This window comes from Canis lupus, chromosome 14 (assembly GCF_048164855.1).
Source record: "Canis lupus baileyi chromosome 14, mCanLup2.hap1, whole genome shotgun sequence".
NCBI classification, from domain to species: domain Eukaryota; kingdom Metazoa; phylum Chordata; class Mammalia; order Carnivora; family Canidae; genus Canis; species Canis lupus.
Genome location: NC_132851.1, coordinates 16,890,028 through 16,915,232, shown reverse-complemented (window position 1 = coordinate 16,915,232; position 25,205 = coordinate 16,890,028). Strand labels below are relative to the sequence as shown.

General features: G+C 37.2%; 1 protein-coding gene across 7 annotated transcripts in view; it reads left to right on the top strand.

The window, feature by feature from the left end:
• The window catches only part of TRPS1 (transcriptional repressor GATA binding 1), a 257,924-nt gene extending 236,632 nt beyond the window's left edge, over positions 1-21,292 (top strand). For all 7 annotated transcript variants that reach the window (XM_072774288.1, XM_072774282.1, XM_072774284.1 and 4 more), the window contains 2 exons: positions 11,243-11,365; positions 14,613-21,292. In XM_072774288.1, coding sequence (XP_072630389.1) covers positions 11,243-11,365; positions 14,613-15,674 — 1,185 coding nt within the window. In that variant the 3' untranslated portion in view covers positions 15,675-21,292. The remainder of the gene's footprint in view (positions 1-11,242; positions 11,366-14,612) is intronic.
• The last annotated feature ends 3,913 nt before the right edge of the window (positions 21,293-25,205 follow it).

The following is a 25,205-nucleotide window of genomic DNA, read 5'->3' as shown; positions in this document are numbered from 1 at the left end:
AGGGCCATTTCTTGCTTTAATATGTTTCTATCTTATGCAAAGATTGTGAACAGTTTAATAACGTTTGTCTAGGGAAAAAATAATGCTACCAGAAAAATCATAAACATGAGGCAGGGGAAAATAAAGTTTTAGAAAAGTTAGTTGCTGTGTTTCATTTTCAAAGCCCCTCTCAGGAAATAAAATCTCACTCACCAGGAGTTTTGTGTCTCAGGATGTGCTGCCAGGCCTCAGTATTGGTTTCCTGATACTCTGCTCGATGTACAGAATGTCACAGTATGAAATGATTTTAACTGTTCCTGTTGGGAGGAGTGACTGAGGGGTCGTCTCGAGAGTGCTTGATGCGATGAGGTAGTTCTTGCTTTGGTATGTGATACAGTGTGATTAACAAACTCCAGATCACACAGAGAACCGGGTCCGAGTCGGGTTATTAAGTGCAGTTCGCTACTCAAGACGATGTATTGCCTTGCTCTGATATGGTAGTACTGGAGGGAAAAAAAAAAAAAAAATATATATATATATATATATATATATATATAAAAACACAGACAATCATGGCTTTCTTCTTGAGCAGCTGCAGCCAGTCCCACTAATGGACGTGCAAAAGCAGAAAGTGGCAGCACAAGGTATGTGTTCGTTTTTACAGATGGTACTGCAGACAAGTTGGTAATGGAAAAGGAAGTCGTGTACGTGAGCTATTTGAATGTGTGTGGGGGGGTGCGACATGGGGACAGCCTATTACAGTACCTTCCTGTGTAATTAATTGACTGTGTGAGTTACTGAAGAAGCAGTTTTCCCATGAAAGATTTCAGTGATTACAAAATTACATCATTATTGTTAAGAAAATTCATAATCTCAACTTGTCTTTTTAAAATCAATGTTATTAAAACTTTGAAAATCAGCTTAGATTTCCCTGTCTGCACCGGGCTTCTATAAATGAAATTATCTGCTCCAGTTTGGTTTTACCCATACCAATAGCAGAATTCTCATTTGAAGATACATCTTCGATTAGAACAGTGACATAACAGAGTAAGCACTTACTTCAACCGTCAGAGAGGTGTATTTAAGTACCTATGACTTTCTGTATCCCAAGGAAATACAAAACTGAGTAAAAATGAGAATATTTTAAAAGAATTATTTATAGACTCAAAAGTTGAATGAAGTTCAGGTTTGTTTTTCTTACTTTTTTTTGTATTTAAGTCCTAGAGGACCAAATAGTACAAGAAGTATTCCCAAGATAGAATTATCAAGTATTTAGTCCAAATTGCGTATTTAGTATCACAGTCTCTTGTTGACACACATTTGCAGATTTTTAACGTGGCTCGTAATTGTTTTGAACTTCAGTATATTTAACTGTATTTCCATAATTTGTATGCTGTTCAGTGGAAATAAGCAGCAATTATCATCCTTCTGCTGAGCAGACTACATGCTATGTTTTAACATCTGATCTGTACTATATCCTCTCAACTTGATAGCCTCTAAAAAGTGTTTAGAGTTAAGAATGTTTTGGTCTTAGCTGTTCTGTGATGAAATGGAAACTATATCACACATGAAAAGTATCAGTCAGCTCCCTACGTTGATGAAGAACCTATACTTTTATATGTAATAAGAGGGGAAATATTTAAGGGGAAATAATTATAAATATTTTTATATTATCCAAATCCGAGAAATTTATTAAAATAACCTCATCTTTCAGAATTGGCAGCATTTTATGTTGAATAATGATGATACCACACATTGCAAAAGGTCTCTGCCAGGGAACATACAAGTATATAAAGTAAATCTAGTAAATTGTTATCTGAACATATGTGTTTACAGAACTTGTCAAAACCCCAGCATCATTTTTCCTGCCCCATCTCTAGCCAAGACTAATGCAAAAACAGGGATTCTTGTTCACAGCTGCCCTCCCATGTGACTGGCATTAGGAGCTAAGTCAATGGTATTGACTAATTTCTGCTTTTAAGCAGAGGCATATTTTACATCCTTTTTTTTTTTTCTTTTTTGAAATGTCAGGATTAAAACACATGTACTGCACCCATTCCCCCTCCCCACCACTACCTCTCCATCAGCCAAATGTTGTGTTCCTCTGGCTATGACTGTATCTATCAACCTCAAAACAGATCGTTGCCATATCTGATCAAGGGTGAGTCATTTCTTTTTGGTATCTCAAAACTTGCATAATTTCAATCAGCTGTTATAGGGTGGTTTGAAGAGATAAGCGTTCTTCAAAGCCAAGCTACGGTGAAATATTTTTGGTAAAAATTCCCCAATCACCTCTTTAGTACTGGTGCATGAAACATCGTTTAGAACTGCGGCTCTCAAGTGAGGGAGACTTGGGTTTGTATCTTAGCCCTACTATTCAGCAGCTGAAAAACATTGTTAGGCCTCAGTTCTCATCTGTAAAATGGAGGGTAGAAGAACAGTAACAACAACAATAATAATAATACCTGTCTCTTAGGATCGTTTTAAGGAGGTCAGATAATGAAACGAAGCCTCTAACATAATAATCCTACACATAGTTAAGTCTTGAGAAATATTAGGTGTATGATGTGATTATTAAGGAAGCCACTAAAGGGAGTCAAACAAGAGAATTCTATCAGATACTGATTCAGAAATGATTTCTAGAACATTGTCCTGTGTTTTTGTCTAGACTTAGAGACTAGGATGTACTTTTTGACACTAGCTAAATCAAAGAACCATTCTTAGTCTTTTCACCTCATCAGTGAAAGTGGGAGAATAAGAGTACCTGATAATTCATTTTGATCCAAACCAGGATAATTAATAGTAGGAGTTTTTAACCTTCAGATCGGTGGACATTCAGGTCCATACCAAATGCTCGGATACATTTTGTGAAGATCATTCTTTCAAACAGCCCGAAGTTATTTGTAAAACGTTTTACTTACTTTTTTTCTGGGGAGAGTGTTATAGATTTTACCAAAAGAATTGTTAGGAACCAGTGAAGAACCATTGATATATATGTGAATGCCATGAGGATGGAAACTTTATGGACCAATTATTAGCTGTTAGCTAATATGAAAAGATTTTTTTTAATTTTTTTTAATTTTGAAAAGATTTTATTTTATTTTTTAAAGTAATCTTTACATCCAGCATGGCCTCAAACTTAGATCCCAGAGATCAAGAATCGTATGCTCTACCAACTGAGCCAGCCAGGCATGCCATGAAAAAGAATTCCTGATTATCATTTGGTATTTTCTGTTTCTTCTAAAATAGCCATCATCATCACTATCATTATCTATTATAAAGGCATCCCTACATAAATAATATATAAATTAACTCTTTGGGTTTTTCTTTAAGTGTACAGAAGCTGAACCCTTTGGACTTTAGGCTTTTTCTACAACAGGTTTCTTCTTTATCATTATCACTTAAGATTTTTGTTTTTTATAATGTAAGTAATGTCCATAATAAATGTGTTTACAAAATATATCATTTAAGTAAAATATGCAATAAATTTATTAAAACAGAATCAAGTATAGGGGTGCCTGTGTGGCTCAGTCTATTAAGCATCTACCTTGGGCTCAGGTCATGATCTCAGGGTCCTGGGATTGAGCCCCACATTGGGCTCCCTGCTCAGTGGAGAGCTTGCTTCCCCCTCTCTTCCTGCTTGTTCTCTCTCTCTCTCTCTCTCTCTCTCTCTCTCTCTCTCTCTCTCCCTGTCAAATAAATAAATAAAATATTTTTTAAAAAAGAATCAACTATATTCCCATGCTGAAGCTTTCTTAAGAGGTGCTAAAATTGGTTAACAATGCCTCCAGAAAGCCTTTTTTCTTTCTTTTCAGTGTCAGGTGTTGGCACTGGCATGGAAGAAAGTCCCTGTGGAGAAAGCCTCCAGTGATTGTTGTAGCTGAAGGTGAAAATGGATCCATGGTGGCAGAAATAGAAGCAGTGAAAGACTTGAGTAGTTCTTTTGACAATAATGACTTTCACGTGGAATGAAAAAAGACAGTGCAGACATAAATTTTCAACCATAGTTTTAGCTGTCTAAATACATATTGCTGTAAAGGCAGAACCTTATTACAGAAACAGTGTGGGTAGAACTCCAAAGATTTGGGTTTTTCTAGTCCTAGTTCTTTATGTAATTTGGGCATGACCCTGGATATTTGGCTTGCTCATTTACCAAATATGGAGTAAGTCAAAGAATGGAGATGGAGTCCTCAGACCTATGTAATGGGCTCTATATGTGTGTGATAAATTTCTAAATTCTGCAGATTTGAAGAAACTATATGAGTAATTTAAAGTGTGGGATATATGTCTCAAAATCTTGATTTTTCTGCTATCCCACTTCCATAGTTACCAAGTACATCTCAGGAAAAATGGAGCTAATATGTTTGGCACAGTAGCATTTCCTGATATGTGGGGCAACTTCCACAGGGTGATGCGTCAATGCAGTAAGTCTTGGGCACATTCATACCTGGGTACAGTGTATGATTACTAGAGTATGTATTGCCTCATGTCCTGGAGCAGAGGTAGTTCCATTGCTCCTAGCCAGGGATGTCAGCTTTGTTTACACTAGTCTCCATTATCATTGCTGATGTGTCGAGGAAGTGAATTTAATAAGCAGGGTAAACAGGTTTTGTTTCCAAATTCTGAGGTAGGAGATCATAAGATGGGTGCTTGGCTGAACCTTGCAGAGTCTCTTCAGTGTTCTGGCAAGAAATCTGAGGGCAAAGAGGGCTGTTTTAAATCAGGCAGAGACTTGCTGTGCAGCCCATTTCAACTGCACTGTTCTTCACAATTCTATTTGGAACAAAAGTCAGCCAAGATATTGGTAACTTGCTTTGTGTTGGCAGCATTCTTTCCCTGCTCTTGCTAAAATATCAGATATCTTGTGCTTTGGGTAAAATTCTGGCTATTAATTTAAAGATGGTTGTAGCAAGCCACCATCTATTTTTTAAGTGGTTTTAGGTGCTACTTTCTATGCATTCTGTAGGATCTACTGATATGTGTACTCAACAGCTGATTAATCCTTGCTTGGGGGGTGATTAGAAGGGAGAGGGGGCCTTCTGTGTCACTCGGTGGTAATAGCAGTGATAATGACTAAAATAGTAAGCATTTATTTATTCATAATTATAGAATCTTAATCCACTACAAGATTGTATTAAACACATTATTTAACTCAACTTTTTTGGTAGTCAATCAGGCAGTGTTATTGATTATTATACTATTATTATAGGACATTATTATTTATGGGATAACAAACAACCATCAACTTGTTTCTGAAATGATGACACTATTACTACCCACTTTGTTAAAGGAACACAGAGAGTAAGCTCTTCAATCATTAGGTAACTTTCAGCCTTTAAATGAGATTTATTGGGGCACCTAGCTGGCTCAGTTGGTGGAGCATGCAACTCTTGATCTTGAGGTGGTGAGTTCAAGCCCCACATTGGGTGTGGAGATTACTTAAAAATATAAAATCTAAATAAATAAGTAAATAAATGAGATTTATTGATGTATTTTGGTTTCTTCAGAAATGTCTACATAATTTGCATGAATTAAACTCTCAATGTTTATGAACATCTCAACTTGTGTCTCATTAACTCCACATTTACTATGTTTCTGGCACATTCTACTGGAAGCCCAGAGAGATTACAGACCATGTTTGTCATATACATCATTGTAACACCATTTTGTAACACGGTGCCAGGCACATGCTGGATATTCAGTAATTATTCCATTCCCAGAACCAAACTGAGTTAAATTTGCCATTGAAATTTTATTACTACAAAACTGTACCAGAAATTTCTATCATAGCTATTTGTACGTGTCCCTAAAATGGAGTTTGCAAAGATTATTGATATAATCAAATAAACACAGAAATTATTTAGAGTTAAAAAATATTTGAGGTATATCTGTACTAACAGCATGTATATCAAATTTCAGATTGATTTTAAATGTCTAAGATATAAAACCATAAAAAATGAGAGTAAATACTCTGCCTATCAAAGCTTATTATGTAATTACATGGTTTCAGTGTAGTTCTCATACATGAAACACTAATATAAAGGATCATTTCTGCACAAGTTCCTTTTCCAATGGAGACTTTAATATCTTGGAAATAAATAACCCATGTATTTATTTCTAAATGTTAAACCACTTGAATGAATAATTCAATCAAATTTATTTCTTATTAATCAAATGAAATCAGTTCTTTGTTAATGAAATTTGAAAACCTTAAAATGTTTGGTTTTGGCTGATTTTTAAATAATATAAGCAATAGAAACAGCTAAACCAATTTTAAAACTTTTTTTTTTTCATTTTGTTTTCTTAAGACACATCTGAGCTCACCAGTACATGTGCCGAGGCTCAACCCACTGATCTGTAATGGACTAAAGAATTAAACCCCCCTACAAGCAAAATTTGAACCAGAAGCTTTCAGAAAAATGTAATGATAGTGATACCATACAGTGGTTAGCCATGAACCTAAATTACATTTTTTGTTTGTTTGGTCCGTTATTTTAGTCATTATACCTCTTGGAGCACTTCAAAGCAGGAAAAAAAAAAATGTTGGATTTAAAGTGTATTTGTATTAAAGATAGGTATGTCTTTTTCTATTTCCAGTCCTAACATGGATGATTGTCCAAATTCATCACCTAAATTGCTGTTATGAAAATCAGCATTGTGGTCATAATACATTTGAAATATGGAAAGGAAACAAGTGATCCCGAAGAATTCTCAGTAATTATCACTGAAAAGTACTTGCTAGTTGTTGGCTGGCTTCAGAAGTTCTTGCAGTTAACTGTTTCTATCACCATCCTTCCTTTTTCACACAGGAAATTATCAGCCAACAGAAATTATGTAGAGGCAACCCAAATGTAACCTAAAAGTTTCTAGGCAAAGCTATAAAACTTGAAGCTTTAAAAAAAAAAAAATCAGTTCTTTGAATTGTTGCTTCTGGAATTTTTTCCTTAGAAATTTTCATTTTTTTGTAGATTTGGTTTGGAACCCACCTTCCTTCCCTCTTTCCTTTAGTTAAGCCCACAAGGAAGCAGAAGGTCAGAGAATGTGGTGGCTCTGTGGCTTCAGATATACAAGTGTATAACCTTTGTTCAGCTTGAGGGTAGGGTAAGAATGGTGCTAAATATACCCCTCAGGTACATGAGTGGTGTCATCCCCTAGCTAAGCATTCCTCTCAGGTACTTTCCAGAAGTGACCTTACCTGTGTGACTCAGTTCTCCTCTCTCCTGTATGATGTCATGGAGGTATAAAATATTATTAACTCTTAAACAGCTTGGGGGCACCTCGGTGGCTCAGTTGCTTAAGCATTGGACTCTTGGTTTCAGCTCAGGTCATGATCTCAGGGTAGTAGGATCAAGCCCCACGTCTGGTTCCCTGCTCAGCACAAAGTCTGCTTCAGTTTCTCTCTCTCCTTCTCCCTCTGTCTCTGTCTCTCTCTGTCTCTCAAATAAATAATAATTTTTTTAAAAAAACCAGCTTGCAGAAAAGGAGAAGTAATCTTATTTAAACATACACACATACAGAACCATGGAGAACATATGACCATAATGATGTGTATCAGGGGAAAATGGAGCCGTGTTCTTAGTACTTGATTTTGTATCCTCAGGACCTACCAAGTACCTGGCTTCAACTGTTCCTCAAAAATAAGCGTGAAATATAGAAGTGCAAAATGAATTCTCTTGATTTTCTTTCCTACAACATCATTAGTCATCTCTGCCCAACTGGAAGTAAATTTGTCAATCCAAATGTGTGACATTTAAAAGGAATATTTTTTAAACGCTTTTTTTTTTTCAAAAATAGGAGTGACTATTAATGATAAAAAAAAATAGCAAGTTAGATTCTGTTCTTTTACTTCCACTAGATTATTTTCAACCTTATTAATGTTTAGTGTCTCAAGACAGAGCACTGTCCTAGGTACCTGTTTCTTAGAGTATTTGATAACTATTAGGAGTCATGATATCTGTCCTTAACAAACACAGTATAAAGGAGAATGACAAAATATTTTAAAACTCTGTCATGCATGATAAACTATGAATTAAAGTCTTCAGTGCCTTTCTTTCTCTTTAACAAGGCCAAGCTTGTTTTTTAAAAAGTGGGGCAAGGGAGACTTCTGTTCTGCCTGCCTTCGGCAGTAGCCCTACACTCTCTACACTTGATTGGGCTAAGGATGTTGATAACTTCAAAAGGGTGCTTTATTGTGTCCAGCCAGGTTACATTACACACAGACCAGGTCAGAGCTCTCATCTGTGTTGTAGGTGAGAGCGATGTGGCGCAGTTATGCTTCTGTGGTCTCACAGCTAAGGATACTGCCCACTGTGCCACTTTCTCTGCTGCTTGCAGAAATTCCAAGTGCGCCGAAACTAAGGTGGTACAGTGCTTAACCAAAGTGATAAATGTGTTTAGATGGGAGTTAACTTAATATGTGAAATATTTCTCACCTCCCTCCTACTTTCCACCCCCACACAAGTACACTCCTATTGAATCCTAGGTGTGAACACCTAGATATTTCACTCTGACTCAACTTTCCATTCTCATATTTGATAAGATTGACACAAATGAAATACATTTGATAATATCCAACTGTATGTCTTGAGCATCTCTGGAACGTTCAGTAGGTAGATTAAGGAGATGAAAACAAAACTAACCAAATATTTTTCTCTTACAAAAGAAAATAATTGAATCCCTTTGATAAATAACTAACTTACTGAGTGTTTACTACATCCCCGGCACTGTTTTAATTGCATCCATTTGCCCATACACTACAGCAGCTCACACTCTAAAGATGGGGAAATTGAAGCTTTGAGAAGTTAAATAACTTGCCTAAAGTTGCACCTGGCAAAAGGCAGAGACATGTTTTGAATACAAGTAGTCTGACTCCTAAATCTGATTATTAACCTCCATGCTCTACTGACTCTGAGTAAATGAATCCAGAGTACCCCTGATGTCTTTAAAATAAGATTTAGTTTTCCTAAAATATACCTCTTTAGTGGAACATAAGTGCTGCTTAAAGCAAGGTATGCCTGTGGAAACCAGTGCTATAATTTTAGGACTTTCCCTCTAACTAATGAAGGGCATTTTCTTTGCAAGAGAATTAAGCACAAAATTGTGCAAGGATTGAAACGCTCTCAGAAACCAGGATTACACCCACTTTGGCATGCTGTGTCAAGCACCCAGGGCAGAAGTAAAGAAAAGCAGGCTGGAGTGAATGGTTACAGATTCAAATTTGAGCCTCAGCCATATATGTGGGTTAGTTTCCAAATGGACATTTACATTGCCTTTATGTGGATCAAGTTGGTGTTTATTTGCCAAACGTGTTATTTAGATCTAGGAAAAAGATGGCGCGGCCCCAGGGAAATTGCACAATTATAACCTAAGTAGGCTCCCCAGCTAACTTCAGATAAAGGGGGCCCCAGAGTGTTTGATAAACATAGCATCTAATAGTTCATTGATTTTTTTCGGGGGGGGGGCAGTTTTGCAGTAGGTCCCAGTTGGGACTTGTGGACTGACACCCAGCCTTTGCGGTTGCTCTCACCGTGATGCATTCCTGGTCCTGACTTGGGTGGAGAGGGAGAAGAAGGGGAGCCAGAGATTATCTTTGTGAAAAATCTAGCTTTTATTACATCACCTAAAGTAGCACAACCTGCTACACTAATGAAATCGTGTTCTTGGTTGAAAAGGGCAATTGTTAGCCTGACTTTGTGCGCACTAAAAACATTCCCCCAATCTTGTTAAATTATTGCTCTCATTTCAGATTTTTATGGCTGTGCAGCTTACCAGCCCTCATTTCTTTACGTTTCATTCATTTTCCTTGTATTGATGATTAATGGAGGATGTCGAATGTTAGAGTGAGCAGGCATCAGCAATTGCAAGATCATAATTAGTTTAGCTGACGAGGGCCTCTGATAGCACTTGCATCTGGATGGAAAAATTACCCTATAGGGAACTGGCTGCTCACCAGGTCTTTTTAGTGATACATTGTGAAACACCCGATGAATCAAATGCCCTTTCAATGCCAAGAAAGTGTTCCAGTCTTGAAGCCAAAATTATGTCTGCAGAAAGCTTTCCATTTGAAATGTATCAGAGTACAATTATAACCATTGTATTTTCTTGGCAGGGATACCACTCGTCTACAGTATGGACTCAAGTTAAATAAATTGCCTAAATTTTATGAATCCCTGAAATTTTGACTTACGGTATTTGTAATTTTAAATTTATAATAAAATTGGGTTCCAGCAACATTTTTTCCACTCTTTATCTAACGTGCATATTTTATCATTAAAGGCTTTGCTTCCTAGAGAAAAGAGAGTGAAGTTGCAATTCAGGCTTTTTTTTTTTTTTTTTTTTTTCAGCAAGAGCATTTCATTTCCTGCCTGTTAGTATTTGCGCCTACAAACACAGCCTGACTTTTGTTTCAATGAGTTTAATGGAATCATTACTTGATAGCAAGAATGGAACAAGCAATACTAATTATCTACTTTTAAATATTCTTAGAGTATTTTTGAATCTGGTGATTACAGAATTCAGCCCACTAAAATCAATTTGTATTCGGAAATGCTGTGATTTCCAAGTCTGAGGCAAATAAAATAAATAGCCATTGATGGGACTGGCTTGTCTGGCTTCAGCAGGCACCTCATAAGGGTTCTCAGTAATACTGTACTTTGAGTTGGCACAAGTTTTGACTGGTCCCCTCAGCTTTGGGAAATAGAGGGTGTTCTCTTTCGAAGTTTACAATTGCAACCCAAAAACTAGAATTGAGTGTGTGACATCCTCTTAATACTTGTGTTACATGAATGACATTCCGAAAGACACAAATCAGGTTTAATTTTAAATGGTTTCCATACTGCATTTATTCCACGCTTGACTATATTTCTAAATCTCAGGTAGCCTGTGCTCCCCCCTTTCTAAAGTATATTAAACATATTGCCACGTTCTGTCCTGTGACTTTTGTTTTGACACTTTTAAAAGGTATATTTTAGGGTTCAGCATTTAGGAGCCATCATTAAAGGCACAAAACCCAAAGTTCAAAAAGTTAAAGCTGTTTCTGTGAAAAGCCTTTGGTGTTGCACACACCTCATCCATCACTGTAGGGTTAATTATAATGAAAATCAGTGGTGCCTATTAAACACAATTGAACCTGACCTCATTATGGGCAGTGTGGTTTTATACTGTCATTGTTGCTAGTCTAAAGACAAAACTCCTGGGTTGATTTGGTCTAACTCCACTGATCATGTGACTCACCTCTGACCTTGTGTTTTTTTCCCCGTTTCAGAGGCGAAGAGGCTCGGGTGTTTTTTGTGCCAATTGCTTGACCACAAAGACCTCTCTCTGGCGAAAGAATGCAAATGGCGGATATGTATGCAACGCGTGTGGCCTCTACCAGAAGCTTCACTCGGTAAGAGCTTGTTAGACTGTTTGAGGAAAAGCTTTATAAAGCAGCCTGGTCTGTGGTGTGATGTGTACCATTCCCTGGCTTGCAGTGCCTGCTCCCGCAGAGTTTAATAGAGTCACTTTGAGAGCACCTGTGATTTATGGTGAAGTGGCCTTAGATGTTATGGGGAGATATATTTGAGATCATTAGTAATGCATTATGCTTCTTTTGATATAAAAGAAGAAAATGATTGATTTCTGAGAACTTCCCATAACACATAGTCAAATTAATGGTTATCAGAATTTGGTGAAATTAATTTAGGCAGAAAGGAGAAACCTTAAAAGTTCAAACACCCATAAAAAGGGTTTTAAAAAGAGGACTCTCCTATTTCACATAAAATACAGGGCAGGTAAAGAATGCTTATTTTCACATAGACTTCAGAATTTGCAATGTCCTCTTGGCTGCTTTGGGTGCTAGAAGTCAGGCATAGTCAGAAGAGTGGGTCTGAACTAGGACCTAAGAATGCCAGGTGAATCTCTTCAGTTCTTCAGATGGATATATTCGAGTGAGGTATCTGAGGGCCCGAAAGGCACCCACCCAGTAGAGTAAGGTGCGAAAGTGACTTCTCTAGCTGACTTTTTAACTGTCCAGCTGACTTCTTTCTGTGACTCACTGAGGTCCTTCCAGAACATCCTATGATAAAGTTTAAGCTCCCAAATTCCCCCCATCTACATATTAACTTGACTTCCTGGAGGATTTTTTTTTTTTTTTTTTTTTTTTTTTTAGTTTAGGAAGTTTATCTGCTGACAAGAACTGCCTTAAAAATAGGAATACCCCACTTAGTAAACAGAAATCCATTTCCCTCTGCCTTTTTCGTTTTGTTTGGCATTTTCCCATAGCTCTTAGTACAGCCAATGAATAAATTACAGCTACAGGGAATACAGTTTTAGACAAAACGTCCTCATAAACAGACCATTGGAAGCACTCTTTTAAAAAACGCATGCTGCCAACAATACTAATTGGTGGTAAACTGTAAAGCTTCAGTTATTGCATGTAGCTAGCAGATTCTCCCCTCCATACCGCATCACCTTCCTTTTGCTTCACCTTCACCATTTTAGCACAGCAATAAGCTTTCATTTAATGAGTACGACATTAATGATTTTAATTGAATTCTGGCCAATCAGAGGCCAAGAATTAATTAAACTACTGCTCTTCCAGGTTATGATAATTTAACAACTATGATATAAAGTAAACTTTTTCTTTTACAATTATTTTAATATTCATCTCTCCAGAGGCAAGATGTTGTTCAGTTTTGAGTTTCTTTACATCGTAAATTTAAATACATAAAGGTTATGCTCACATGTCAAAGACTGTCACAAAAGTTACAAAAGTTTTAAAAGGGTATTAATTCAAATTTTAGGTTTCCTGATAGATAGGTATTAAACACTGCATATTTTCATAATACAAATATGAGCTTTTTATAAACCTGAGCACTCTGAGCAAAATAAATGAATGTGGCATATCCAAGGGATGTGGCATTTTCATTCTGAAACCAATAATTGATTTGTCAATGACAAGTGTGTTATCTTTCTTGCCTTCAGAATGCCTCTGTGACAATAGAAACATCCCAAGAAGAATTTATGTTATGTTTTTTTTAAGGTCTAAAAGGTGTACTCTCTTGCATTAAAGTACATTTTTCTAGGAATAATTCACAAATTACATATTATATATGTGTATGTATGTATAAAAAAATATTTATTTCATTCTTTGTAGAAATTATTTGCTGATTTCAGTAATCTTCTAGAAGACTCAGGTTTTAGCTCACTTAAAGATTTTCCTAAATTTTAATCGGTAAATTTGCATTAATTTATTAAACTTATTCTTTTGGTTTTATAAATCAAAGTTAGAGTTTTAACTGCAAGTAAAGTTTCTAGCATAGTCCTATCTATGGACTTTAGTCATATAATACAAATGCTTATTGAACGTGTACATAAATTCCAATCATATAGTGCCTAAGCTGAATAAAAACCAAACTGAGGGATCCCTGGGTGGCGCAGCGGTTTAGCGCCTGCCTTTGGCCCAGGGCGCGATCCTGGAGACCCGGAATCGAATCCCACGTCAGGCTCCCGGTGCATGGAGCCTGCTTCTCCCTCTGCCTGTGTCTCTGCCTCTCTCTCTCTCTCTCTGTGACTATCATAAATAAATAAAAATTTAAAAAAAAAAAAAAAAAAAAAAAAAAAAAACCAAACTGAGTAAAAGTCAGCATTTAATCAAAGTGCAGAGTAGAATGGTGTATCAGGTATTTGGACCAAAGCTACAGAAGAATTTAGTTTTTCAGCAGAAAACAAATGCCTCACCTGTTAACAAGTAAAATTTTCCATAGTGATTATGTAAAATCCTATTAAACAAGGAGAAATAAAAGTGAAAGGTTAAATAAAAATAGTTTGCCACTGGTAGGGCTTTGATTACCTAATCTATTTCCTCATGATTCTGTTCATTTGTCTTTGATTACTTATGCCCTGATATTTAGTACTTTATATTCACATTTGCCATTATTTAGAAGAATGCACGTAGTCGTCAGCTCGGGCTGCCATTACAAACTACCATAGACTGGGTGGCTTGGACAGCAGAATATATTTTCACACGGTTCTAGAGGCTGGAGGTCTGAGGTCAGAGTACCAGGGTGGCCGGGTTCTGGTTGGAGAGCTCTTTTCCTGGCTTGGGAAAGGCCTCCTTCTCTCTGTGTCCTCATCTAACCTTACTTGTCTCCTAAAGACCAGATCTCCAGATCCAGGCACACTGTGAGGTAGAGCTTCAACACACGGATGAGTCTGTAGCGATGTACAGTTTTGCCACTGTTGTCATTAAAACCTATCTCCTCTGTTCCTATATTAACTAGTGCATGACTCACAAGTTGAGAAATAGTTCAGAAAAATCATGTTTCTTCAAGTAACTTTCTACACAGTTTTATCACTAAATGATGCAATTCCAAAATCTATTGAGTTTGGAAAAGCTGTTTTTAAGTAGATTAAAGTTTTCAGTCCTCCCTGCAAAGTTGGACATGATTTAATTAGGCTAAAATAGTGTGCTTTGGTTCCTGCCTCTGATCCTGCTTAAGGCAAAAGGAGGAGATTTAGTAAATCTATAACATAAAGTCTACCCTTGCTTTGAACTTAAGTGTGGTTCATATTTGCGAGGAAATGTTAATGCATTTTAATGTCTTTTTTCACGTCTCCCTTTTATGTATTGTGTGTGTGTGTGTTCTCTGCAGACTCCCAGGCCTTTAAACATCATTAAACAAAACAACGGTGAGCAGATCATTAGGAGAAGGACAAGAAAGCGCCTTAACCCAGAGGCACTTCAGACTGAGCAGCTCAACAAACAGCAGAGAGGGGGCAGTGAGGAGCAGGTCAACGGAAGCCCCTTAGAGAGGAGGTCAGAAGATCATTTAACTGAAGGTCACCAGAGAGAAATTCCGCTCCCTAGCCTGAGTAAATACGAAGCCCAGGGTTCATTGACTAAAAGCCATTCTGCTCAGCAGCCAGTCCTGGTCAGCCAAACTCTGGATATTCACAAAAGGATGCAACCTTTGCACATTCAGATAAAAAGTCCTCAGGAAAGTACTGGAGACCCAGGAAATAGTTCATCCGTGTCAGAAGGCAAAGGAAGTTCTGAGAGAGGCAGTCCCATAGAAAAGTATATGAGACCTGCGAAACACCCAAATTATTCACCACCAGGCAGCCCTATTGAAAAGTACCAGTACCCTCTTTTCGGACTTCCCTTTGTACATAATGACTTCCAGAGTGAAGCTGATTGGCTGCGGTTCTGGAGTAAATATAAGCTCTCTGTTCCTGGGAATCCGCACTACTTGAGTCACGTGCCTGGCCTACCAAATCCTTGCCAAAACTATGTGCCTTATCCCACCTTCAATCTGCCTCCTCATTTTTCAGCTGTTGGATCAGACAATGACATTCCTCTAGATTTGGCGATCAAGCATTCCAGACCTGGGCCAACTGCAAACGGTGCCTCCAAGGAGAAACCGAAGGCACCGTCAAGTGTAAAAAGTGAAGGTCCCTTGAATGTAGTAAAAACAGAGAAAGTTGATAGAAGTACTCAAGATGAACTTTCAACAAAATGTGTGCACTGTGGCATTGTCTTTCTGGATGAAGTGATGTATGCTTTGCATATGAGTTGCCATGGTGACAGTGGACCTTTCCAGTGCAGCATATGCCAGCATCTTTGCACGGACAAATATGACTTCACAACTCATATCCAGAGGGGCCTGCATAGGAACAATGCACAAGTGGAAAAAAATGGAAAACCTAAAGAGTAAAACCTTAGCACTTAGCACAATTAAATAGAAATAGGTTTTCTTGATGGGAATTCAATAGCTTGTAATGTCTTATGAAGACCTATTAAAAAATACTTCATAGAGCCTGCCTTATCCAACATGAAATTCCCTTCTTTTATTCTTTCTTTTGATGAGTAGGTTACCAAGATTAAAAAGTGAGACAAATGGTCAGTGAGAAGAAAAATAAAAATGGAAGATGGTAAATAGTCATGTTTTAGAATCTAGTAAGTCAAAAAACCATCTTGGCGAATGTGTACTGTGGAAATGGTCCATAAGAAGTATCACCAGACTCTAATTATTACGTTTGTAAAGGAAGAGATCAAAACTATCTAGAATTTGAAAGGGTTTACATACTATGATACTAATGCAGTATTGGGCTGGCCATTGGACCATCTGTTCATAAACCCATAAGTCGTTGCCTAAATGTAGAAGTATCTGGAAATCTTAGGCAGATGAGGAGAAGTCCAGTCTCCAGGGCAGTGAAACGAAAATAGCACCTCTTACATCAGTCTCCTCTCATTGACCATGTTTCTGACTTAGACCTAGAAAGGCGAGCTGTGGTTAGGCTTGGTGAGAGAGCCCAAGGAAAGTGACAGATGGTGGCACGATGATTTTGGCCAGCCCTGCCTGTACATACACATGCACACCCTCTCTGATATTTTTGTCCTTTAGATGTTCAGATACTCCGTTCAAAAGTAGTCCTTTTGTTTGCAATTTAGGTTCGTTTTGTCCAAATATATATATATGCATTTTTAAAAACAGTGTCCTCAGTGCTTACATAGTCTTTTTTTTTTTTAAGCCAGAATATTTTTCTCGTATGTGATGAAGCAGTTTGGATTTGTTTTTTAAGCCTCCTCTTGGTCACCAATCAATCTCACTTGGCACGTTATAACTAAAGGGATCCCCCCTCCATTCAAAAGGTTAGATGGATACAAAAGTCCAGACCATGGGCTTCATTTGTTTAGAATACATGGTATTTCTCCACAAGGTAACCTGCTGTATTATTTATTTTCTTTTGGTTAAATGTAACTTCCAAACTTTGTGGCCAGGCAGCGTCTAAGGTTACGTCACCACAGACTGACACTTGGTATATGTACCAGTCACTCCCTTCATTAGATTTATACAGGTTTCATTACGTAGCATTAAATAGGATTCTTCGAAGTATATCTTCATAGTACTTTTAATACTTAAGGCTTTGTAAAACTATCCATGAAGGGAAAGCTCCTCAGCATAACTGCTCAGGGAAATAGGGCTACATAACTGAACATTAAGTAATTGGTTAAAGGTGCTGGTAGTCGAGCCCCAATGCTTGCTACGAGGATGTATGTACAAGGACTGACTTTAATAATTTGCATTATATTGTCCCAACCAGTAGTTTATTTTTTGCCACGGAGATGTAGAAGATATTACAAGCTACTGGATGCACTGTCAGATTAACTTATTTCATTAAAGAAGTTGGGAGAACAAATAGGAGAAAAAAACTTATTTTTCTAGTAAATATTAATGTATTACATTTCAAATAATGGTGCCTGACATATTGAATAATTATTTTCTACAGTGTACGTATGCAACAAAGATATTCCATCATGCATTAGAGTCAGTTCTGGCTCTGCCTAGCTGTTTACATTTGCAAATGTAGCAAACAAGGTAATGAAGCAACTATTTCTATTGCGGTAGATACCTTTTTTGTGTGTGTGTGTGTGCATTAAAGTTGTAAACGGTAACATGAAACAAATGGAAGTTCTTGATATAACAGTATGGAAAACAAGAAGGAAATGAAAATATTTTTATGCCTACTTAGGAAAAAAAAAGGGTAGCACTATTCATTCCAAGTACTTTTTTTTTTAATTTTTAAGCTCTTAACTCACATTGTTATGCTTAAAATGATAAACATATATCCTCTTTTTATTGCTTTGTCTATGTTTCGGATGAAACATTTCAGAAATTATTTTGATAAGCGCTGCCGGCCCCCGCAGCACTGGTGTTTTTATTGCGTTCTGTAGCCGTGTTTGCACTCAGTTTTACAGAATTCCCAGTTGCTTTGTATCGTTTTGTTGTGTTTGGGTTTTGTTTCTTTTTTCCCAGTGCCAGGTCTTTGTTCCTTAAAGTTGGATGGCAGGTAGAGTTCAAGCAGTTTGTGACTGTCGTAGTGAATGAAGTTAAAATGTCTTTCTGATGTGTTGTCATTTCCATTCTTGCATTTTTGTTTTCATGTAAAAAAAAAACAGAAAAAAAAAAAAACAAAAACAAAAAAAACAAAAACAAAAAAAAGGGAGAGAAAGAGAAAAAAAGAAATCAGGACTAAGCCTTCAGCTTCAGTTTCATTTTTAAAGGGCCCTATTCTGATCTCACCTGTCTAGCTCTAATATTCACATCAGCTGAAATAAAGAGGTGGCGTGAGGAGCTCTGACATGCAAATTACGTGATGCTAACTTATCTTTCTTAGGAATTTCGATGAATGCATCTCAAAATGTACAGGCAGACTTGAGAGGTGGCCATTATAAAGATCTTAAAAAGAGAGGAGATTTCCCAAACAACAAAACATTTTTTCATTTTCTTAGTAGAAAGACTAGTAACCAAGTGCACTGTGGCAATCCTTAAGCAACATTATATGTGAACTGCTCAAATCAGCAAAATACCAGAAGTTTGGTTAACTTGGGCAATATTACAGGTATGACTTTTTGGGCAAAACTATTCCATAAACAATTTCTCCAGTGTGTCAGATACAAATAGGTTGTTCATTTTTGGCATGTATTCCTTTTTTTTTTTTTAATCTCATTTTTGTTTTCTCAGACAGATGTAGTAGTAATGATTAGCATTGGAAAATACATATCACTATTCTTGGAATATTTATGGTCAGTCTGCTTTCAGTAGAATATTCTTGATAGCATTGACACGATAGATCTTATTCCATATTCCTTTATTATTGATTATTTTATTCTCATTTTTGCTTTCATTTATACGTATTTTGATGGAGAAGAGGTTGGGCTTTTAAAAAATAAGAAAAGTTATTGTAACACTAAAATACCCCTTATTTTTTGACTTCTGAAAGCCTTTGTTCCATGTCTCAAAATATAAAAATGGTTGGTTGTTATTTTTATTTGGTTTATACAGTTTCCAAATGATTTTGCCTTAAATTGTGATTTTAAGTGAGCTATTTAGGTACTTAGCATTTTTTTAAAGAACCTTCAAAATGATTTAGGAATTTCCCCATCTTGGAAAAGGCTTCCCCCATGATGAAAACTATATGCCAGCTAAAATTATATACCATTGAAAAACTGTAAGTCTTTTGAAATTACTTGTCTCTATTCCAAATCAAGCTTTGGGTCAAACTTTCGGTCAGGACCAGCTTACGCATTCATTCTGCCTTTTCTTACTCTTTCTTTCTTCCTCTCTCACCTATATATTCATACTGTTGTTTGGGATAGAAAAATCATAATGAGTCAGCCCACCGAGCCAGCCCACCTTGGAAGGATGTGGATTAAGAGACACTACAGGACTCTAAGTGAATGAGAAAAGGATGGAGCTCTAAACCTTAACATGTTAACTCTGTAGTTCAAAAGGAAAAGAGTGTGCCCATTCTTTCTACATGACATATTGAGATGTTCTTTTAAAAAATCAACTTTTAAGATAGTGATGTTTTGTTCTAAACTGTTCTCTTTTAGTAAAGGTAGATTTTAGAAAACAAGCATGGGGATTCTTTTCTAAGGTAATATTAATGAGAAGAAAAAAAGTGATTATCTTTAACAGCTCTTTGTTGAAGCCTGTGGTAGCACATTATGTTTATGATTGCACATGTGCACATAATCTATTATGATCCAATGCAAATACAGCTCCAAAAATATTAAATGTATATATATTTTAAAATGCCTGAGGATATACATTTTTCTTAATAAATTGAAGAGTATCAATACTGCTATTAAAAGAATTATTAGCCTTCTGCTGTGTGGCTGCAAAACATCACAAGGTGACCTGTCTTGAGACCTCTGAACTGCCTGCCTGTTTAGTTAGTGAACATTAATGCGATTCCAAGTGGGAATATCTGTCATGCAGTGGTGGAAGCATGGAGTGTAGAGCCTGGTGGTCAGCTCCTGTGCTGTATGCCAGCCTTTTCCCTAAAGTTTACATGGGCTCACAGTCCTTGGGTTGAGGGTCATGCCAAAAAAAAAAAAAAAAAGAAAAAAATGCAAGGCGTCTTTGGTAAGCAAGTAGGTGAGAGGTTGCTGGCTGTCCCTAGATCACAGGAGAAAATGCCGGATTTGAAATTCAACCAGAATATGAAACTAAATATGCTAACCAAAGGTAGGTACCATTAGGTGGAATTCAATCAGTAGGCAGCTGTAAATGAGAAGAGGATAGAAAGACATGCATTGGGACTTTGAAAGGATATGTTATTTTCCCAAAGAAAAACTTGGCCAAGGGCAGAAGGATGGCTTCTCTGGAGAACACTTCCTTTTGGTTTTCCATTAGTGTTTCGTAGACAGCTGATTCACACATTTCTGATAGTAGTGCAATTGTTTAGAAATTGTCCACAACTATTTGCAGTAATTAGGACCTCTGGAAGACACTAGGGCAGAAGTGTGTGAAGTCAGGGATGAAGAGAATGTGAAATTCAACATTGATCCACACATGGAAACTGGATAATGTCTGCTCATGTGTTGTTCTCTTAAAAGGAAAGGTAGAGCTGTAAGCTTCACTCCATCCTACACCAGAGAAAAGCAAGAGTAACTTTACATGGAAGTAACATTTAGCCTTCAGCAGAGAAGATGGTCCTTCAAGACCCATAAGTCCCAAAACTGGATCCTGGTTCTACCCCTGGTTGTTTTTCATTTTATGACCTGCAGCAAATCACTTTTTCTTTTCGTTCCTCAGGTTCCTCACCTGTAAAATGGAAAAAAATATATTAATAATAATAATATTAATAATAATAATAATAATGGTAATGTAGTACTTGTTTTGTAAAGCACTTTGAGATCCTTGGTTGAAGGGCACCATAGGAGTGCCAAGTATTATTATATGGCCAAGGGGCTTTATTTAAATTCTCAGTTCCCAAGGGCCAGGAAAGGTTGGGGTCATTTTTGTTAAAGATGAGCTGTAAATATCATACTAGACAGCCTATAGTGTTGACTATGAAGAGGCAAAACTATTACAAGGCTGATAAAACAATAGTTTCTTAATGGCTACCAACAAGGCAAATATCACAGTAAGAAATGCCAAATTCCTTAGGGTGGACTATTTGACAACGTGGTTAATTGGGGGGTGGGATGGGGTTGGGAAACATCTCAAAATGCCAATGTAAAATTAACTTACAGCAATATTCACCAGCAGAAAATGTCTTTCATATGGAATGATTTCATGTTGCTAAGAAAAAATTCAATTTGTAGTCCTGATTTGAATATTAGAATGTTGGCTATAATAGTTCTGTTCTTACAACACATGGAATTTTTTTTGTTTTATTTAATTTTGTTTTCATAGTGCATGTTCATTTCTACTCACAAACATGTTCTTGGTGTATTTCTTATGCAAACAATCTTCAGGCAGCAAAGATGTCTGTTACATCTAAACTTGAATAATAAAGTTTTACCACCAGTTATACATAATGGCGTTGTATGGTTTATATGGATTCATTTCATCCACACAGCAATAGGAAATACAGACCATTATAACATATAGACAGGCTCTGATGAATTGAGATGGTGAAATCAAATCATCATTTTCAAAGAGATGACTAAGATTGAAAAGGCCTGGATTCTCTCAACTTGTTTTGCTTTGCTTTTTATTTTTTCTTTAACCAATCTCTTATTGATATATCTTGTGTAAAAGAAAAAAAATTATACTAGCTTCTTGAGGAAGATTAACAATAAAAAAAAACATTTATTTCAAAAACATTTATGTATTGAGTGCTGAGCATTGAGTGATGATTATGTTACAATTTGTAAAAATTCCTGCTTTTGAAGCTTAACTTTTATTCAGTTCAGTGTACTCACATATGATGTGAAGGTCCTGGTGATAATCTCAAGAAGTTTATATCAATATATTACATGCCTTGTTTGTTTGCTTAAAATGAAATTAATCAGAGAGGTTTCCTGAAGGATGATTTTGAAAGAAGGAAGAAGAAATCCAGGTAGGAGAAAGACATGGGAAAATTCACCCAAGTGTTTTTAACCAGATTTAAAAAAAAAAAAAAAAAAAAGACAGGGCTTACAGTATTTAACTCACTGCTTCAGAAGATTTGTTTGGAAAATTTCAAATTATTTAGTATCTACTCTCCTTATACAAACCTCGCCTCTGATTTTTGGGAGCCTAAATGAACTAATCCCTCCTTCCCTTCCTGTCTTTCTCTTTCTCTCTCTCTCTCTCTCTCTCTCTCTCTCTCTCTCTCTCTCTCTCTAGCTTGTTCTCTTCTTCCTCATTTTGGAAACAGTAGAGACTTTGAGGTGCTTTCATAATGCTGATAAGCTTGTTTCACAGCTGGAGCCACATGCTCTAGATAAGAGTGGTAGTAACGCTGAATGTGATTTCTTTATGCAGAACTTGATTCTTCTACCAGGGACCACTTTTCAGATTAGGTAGACTACACTTTGTTCTCACCCAGAACTGTGCGAATCCCATGCAGAAAGAACTCTGTGACCATCAGCTATTTACCATTGTTGGAGGGGAAAGAGTAAGCAGGAGTCAGCACTGTAAGCCCTCCCGCACCTTTCGGTCTCCATCTCTGGGAGGGTAGAGCAGGGATCAGAAACTCAGTTGCACAAAGGAAGCAGGCCAGTAGCCTGTGTGGGTGAGCCAGCTGGGTGGAGACCTTGGGAACTGGAGGGCTGTATAAAGGTAGCCTTTCCTCAGCTTTGAAAACAGCACCAAGCCAACTTGAGTTGCAGATTTTCAGTTTTCAAGAAAAACTGGACAAAGGGAATTTTATGTGAAATCTCCTAATTTGTAATGTCAGTGACTGACTTTTTTTTTTTTTTTCAATATTGCAAGCCAAGCAAAACACTTGTTCAGAATAAATTCCACCCTGAGACAGGCAATGTGTGACCCCTGGAACTTGAACAATAGTGAACTCTGGTAACTGGCAGGGAGGAAATTGGGCAAAGCGCTGAGGTTAGCTGTGGTTCCTCTGGGCTTTGTCTCCGGTCCCATTGTACCTCCAGCTCTGCCAGGAAACCCGAAAGCACCGTGGCAGCAGCACCTGCCTGATTCTTTCAGAGCCAAATTTGCTTAAGACGAAAAACATTTCCACAGAAGACAAACAAGACTTCGTTTCTGAGCATACTGCTAATTAGTTTGTACTTTTGTTCTCTGTGTTTGTAGCCCCAAAGTACCATTTTTCTGTTTTTAACACACTGGTATGAACAAAGAAATTTGCAAAACCAAAACTATTGAAAGTTGCCAAAGTTAATGTCCAGTAGCATCCAAGATGTCCTTGTTTCCCTCTCCATGTCGCGTTTTTTAAAAGATTTTTATTTATTTACTTGAAAGAGACCCACAGATAGCAAGAGAGAGCACAAATTGGGAGGAGAGAGAGAAGCAGGCTCCCCACTGAGCAGAGAACCGGATGCTGGGCTTGATCCCAGGACCCCAGGATCATGACCTGAGCTGAAGGCAGATGCTTAACCAACTGAGGCACCCTGGGGTCCCTCCATGTTGCATTTTTTAGTGAAAAGAACAGCAGTAGAAAAAGAAAGCAGAACAGATGATGAGAAGGGAGGGGCTTTTTCATATTATAGTTGATCATTTTAATGAATAATTTCAGGAATTTCTTTAAATAAAAATAAGCAACTTTTATAATGGAATCTTGTTGCTAGTTTTATAATAACTATTCTCCAATATGTTTAGGATGTCAGTAATCTGAAAGTCACCTTCCCTGAATGTTATTGATACAGAATATATTACACAAGATAAGAACCAGTCCTCCCAACCTTTGTTCAATAACAACAACAAAACATGTAACATATACTAACTTTTTTCTTCAGGTAAGTGATAGAGATTGGGATAGGAAGTGCTATTTGCAGGAAAATGGAATAGAAATTCTTTCAACTATTTCCATAAATAGGTGAATTTCCAAATTAAAACTCCAGAAGCACTAAAGTGTAAGCAATTTCCTAGGAATATTTATGAACTCAAACCCCACAAATACAGATGTTTCTCAGAATATGTACCACCTCTCACATGAAAGCAGTGTCTGCCTTCATCATGTTTACGCATTAGTTGGTTTTTAGAATTAACATATTCTACAACCAGTGGTGTTTTCTTCAGACCTTTAATCTCCTTAGATATTTTCTTTCTACATAGCATGTATTACCTAGTGAATGGATATATCCAGAAAAGCATAAATGCAGTTAGTTTACAATACATTATGATGTATTTTCTATGATTTTACTTTTTACAGTTGCCTTGATTCTTTTTTTCTATTGCAAAATTATCATTGCTGTGACTCTGTGTTGGTGGTGGTGATGCTCACCTTGTGGTAGAAATCCAGGCTTTGTAATCATTCAACAAATATCAGTTGAGTATTTATTATGTACCAGGCACTATTCCACACATTTGGACTGCATCAATGAAAGGAAGCAGACCAAAACTGTTTTTATGGAAGGAAGACAATAAACATACACACACAATAAACAACTATATAAATAGCATGCCATGTTGGAAGGTGATGCATGCACAGCTGAAGAAAAGCAGAGTTCAAAGGCAGTAGAGTGGATGGATCCCGTATTCATTAGGCTAACCGATAGTACAGCCCACCTCTGAGCCGAGACTGACAGGAGGAAATGACGGAATGAACAGCTCATGCAAAGGCCCTGGGGTAAGAGAGTATACCTGGTAAGTTTGAGAAAGAGCAAAGTGGCCAATGTGGCTGGGGCAGGTAAACCAGAGGGAGACTATTTAGAAACTCAGAGATGAAAGTATTGAAGTAAGAGGAGATCAGATCATTTAGGACATGGTAGGCCACTCTGACTAGGATGACTTTTATCCTGTCTGAAGCAGGGAGGTATTTTAGTGTTTTGAGCACAGGTTTGCTATTTGATGTATGTTTAAACGGGACCAGGATAGAAGCAAGGAAATGAGGTTGGAAGCTAATTTAGTCATCTCTTCAAGAGAGAACAGGAGCAGAAAAAAAAAAAAAAAAAGAAAGAAAAGAAAAAAAAGCAGTTAAAATTCCAGAAATCACCTTAGAAGGAGAACAAACTAGATGGCCTGGATGCAGAGTGAGAAAGACAAGAGTCAAGAATTATTCCAAGACTTGGTCTGAGCAAAGCAGAACAATGGATTCGATGCATTGGGTCTGGAGTTGGGAGGGAAAGGAGTGAAATCTGGGGCGAGGTCCAGAGGTCAAGGACACTGTCAGATCCAGGAGTTGGAAGTTAGGCGTTAGCCTTAGCATCTAGACAGTATCTAAAACTGTGAGACTGGCTGAGATAATAGAGGGAGAGAGTGAAGGTGAAAACACACCGTGTATTTGAAATCATGGCAGTGAGATGCTAGCAACAGATACTGAGGAGGAAGCCACCT